Here is a 3014-nt window from a genome sequence, read left to right as displayed (position 1 = left end):
GATATGGGACCAAAGAAGAAAAGATACATGTTTTTTTGCAGATCACACAGCACACAGACAGGGCCAAAAAGGAACCCAGGTTTTCCAATTCCCAGGTCAGGATTAAAATATAACTCTGATCGAACAAAGCACCCACTCTGTGCTTCACAGCTGGTCAGCCACTAAGGGGTGATGACCCCAGAGTCCTGGACCATACCCCAATGCCCCCATCGGCAGACTCTTCGGACACAGGAGTTGTGGCGTCTGGGATGCACTTTATTGGACACTTGGCTGCCCAAGCCTTGGTCTGGAGTACTGGGGCCTGGGGCCCTGGATCCAGGCCTAGAGTTTGAGGATGCCCAGAGTTCAGGGCTGTTTGGAGCGAGGCCACAAGCGGCTGGTGAGAGAGCCAAAGAAGAGGTTCTGCTTGTTGGTCTTGGAGAGCTCGGCCAGGCGCTGCTGTTCTTCCTGCACTCCGGGGACAGGTGAGAGGTCAGTCCAGGGTGGGCAGAGCCTCCTCCCAGATTCTCAGGTGCCTAGCCCTCAGCCCTCACCCTTCCTTCAAGTCTCTTCACAGCCCAGATCCATTTGCCCAAGCCCCTGAACACCAGCCCAGACACAAGAGGAGCCTAGACTCTGGCGGGCCTAATCTGAGCCACGGGATCCCGTCTTACATATTTGGGGAATGCCACACTTAAATCCCAGGCACTCAGAGTCTTCATTCCTGAACATCAGCAGGTTCTCAGGCCCCAGACTCTTATGAGCCCCTCCTCTAAGTCCCAGGGACCCTATGTTGAATCCTGGGAACCTATCTCAGACCCCATCACAACAACCTGGATGTTAGTGAGACCCTAGGCCCCAAACCCACAGCCTCGTTCACTAGAAAGCATCATCCTGACTCCTGTCTGGATCCTGGGGGACCCCAGACTCAATCTCCAGCGAGTCCTCTGGCTCCAACCCTATCTTTAGGAATCAATACAGAATCTAGTCGACCTCAGCCTAGACCCCAGGAGTAGCTTTCCCAGACTCAACCCACATTCTCAGCCCCACTTCTCTATCACCAGGGTGGCCCTGAGACCCTCAGAACTCCTTCCCCAGGCCCTTGGCAAAGTGCCCAGGGATCCCTCTTCCCAAGCTAATCTGAACCTGCAGTCCACCTCCACAAACTGCCCCAGACCTCAAGACCATCGAGGATGACCCTCTCCTAGGCCTACTTCACTGCTGCCTGTTGTCAGAGTGGGCTGCGGAACGGACTCACCCTCACTGCAACAGCCCTACAGGACAAGCAGGAGTGTTCCATCCCCAGGTTGGACAGAGTTCGAGGTGAAGAGAAGGTCACGGAGCCAGGCAGGGAGCATGGGCAGGCTGCTCCAGGGCTCCTCCTGAGGATCTGCAGAACTGACCCCCAGGTTTGGGGATCTGAGTGCCCACCTGCTCAAGCCGGCTTTGCCGCTGTTTGAAAGCCTCCAGCGGGTCGTCCTCCAGGGCGTAGTGCTCCAGCACGGTCCGGACATCCTCCACATTGTTCAGTGCAATGGCTGCGGGTGTAATGGGTGGTGGTCAGCTGGGCTTCTGGAGGCCAGAGGGAGACAGGGCCCACAGGGTTCAAGTCGAGGATGGGCAGGGGTGTGTGTCAGTGTTATCTGGACGCTTCTTGATGCTCTGAAAACGCTCTCCTGGATGTTCCCAAGGATCCTTTCAATATTCCCTAGGAGCCCCACACTCTAACAAGCCCTGAAAGATTCTAAGGGGTTTGGGCCAGCCGGTGGTTAAGGTGGCTGAATCCCACATGACCAACTGTGTGGTTCGAGTCTGGACCCAGTGGCCTGAAAACCAACCAGGCATGTGCGAGTGTGTCCCCAAAGTCCAGGAGGTGAATGCAAAAGGGACGACAGTGTGGCCATGCCCAGGGTGTACTTTCTCACCTTTCCTATATCTGTCTCTGCCAATGAGCACCCCGTACCCTCTAGCAAATTAAAAAAAAAAAAAAAAAAAAAAAAAAAGACTCTAAGGGGAGCATGGACCTCCTGCCTCTCAAATGCCCAGTTTTACATGAAACACAAGGCAGAATCAAGCATCTGTCATCCCTCCTGAAGGGGGCCCTAGGGTCAGAGGCCAGGAGGTCAGAGGTCAGCCTCACTCTTGAGGAAAGCAGACAGATCCAACAAGACCCGGTCATCGGAGTTGCCATCCCAAGGCCGCAGGGCAACACCATTATAGGGCTGAAGGCGGAAGGCTTCCTTCTTGCAGTCCACGACTACTACACGGGCCGGGTCTCGATTCAGGCATGAAATGTCCTGGGAACGAGTGACAGGTCAGGTCAACATCTGTCTGTCTCCCCTCCCCACCAGCACAGATGGAGACAAAGCACACACAGGGATCACTGAGGCAGGGCCTCCCAAAGACCAAGCTTAGATGATGGCATCAGCCACCCCCACTGCCACCCCCCACCGCCCCAGGAAAGCAGAGAGCAAGTCACACAGATTCTGAGACCTGGGCCCAGCACACAGAGAGGCTGACTTGGAGGTTCCCCAGGGAGGGAGCCAGACACGTGCATGATTAACTACTGCCCCAGGTAACATGCCGTAGGTTTAAGGACCTTTCATCCAGATAAAGCAGGAAAGACAGACCCATGGCAACTCACAGGGGGTCACACAAAGACAGACACCCAGACACAGACCCTTCAAGATCCTCAATCACAGCCCATGTACTTCAGAATCCTCTAAAACAGCAGATGCCCAGATCCACCAAGACATGGACGGAAATCCGACAGACACTTAAACACAAAGATACCTGGAGCCAGACTCACAAAGAGGCCCATTCACAAACCCACAGACGGCAGGGTATGCCAATGGCCACCATAACCACCCCAGGTCCAACTATCACCGGCCCCCACACCCAGTCTCACATAAGCTATTTCATCACACAGTTCCAGAAACACTTGCTCAGACACAGGGACAAAACCAGCCTCCAAAGCCCTTGTCCCTAACATTCGGTCCCACCTGTTTTTAGGGAGACCCTGCTTCTCCACACTC

At 54.8% G+C, this 3014-nt stretch overlaps 1 protein-coding gene across 1 annotated transcript in view; it reads right to left on the bottom strand.

Moving 5' to 3' along the window:
- Positions 1 to 234: 234 nt before the first annotated feature.
- Positions 235 to 3014, bottom strand: part of TIMM50 (translocase of inner mitochondrial membrane 50) — a 9713-nt gene continuing 6933 nt past the window's right edge. The window contains exons 9-11 of the mRNA XM_006140382.3: positions 2120 to 2276; positions 1411 to 1517; positions 235 to 447 (exon numbers count right to left, since the gene is read on the bottom strand). Coding sequence (XP_006140444.1) covers positions 346 to 447; positions 1411 to 1517; positions 2120 to 2276 — 366 coding nt within the window. The 3' untranslated portion in view covers positions 235 to 345. The remainder of the gene's footprint in view (positions 448 to 1410; positions 1518 to 2119; positions 2277 to 3014) is intronic.

This window comes from Tupaia chinensis, unplaced genomic scaffold, assembly GCF_000334495.1.
Source record: "Tupaia chinensis unplaced genomic scaffold, TupChi_1.0 Scaffold000037_13, whole genome shotgun sequence".
NCBI classification, from domain to species: domain Eukaryota; kingdom Metazoa; phylum Chordata; class Mammalia; order Scandentia; family Tupaiidae; genus Tupaia; species Tupaia belangeri.
The sequence above is the reverse complement of the archived record's forward strand: the minus strand, read 5'-3'. Positions and strand labels throughout refer to the sequence as shown.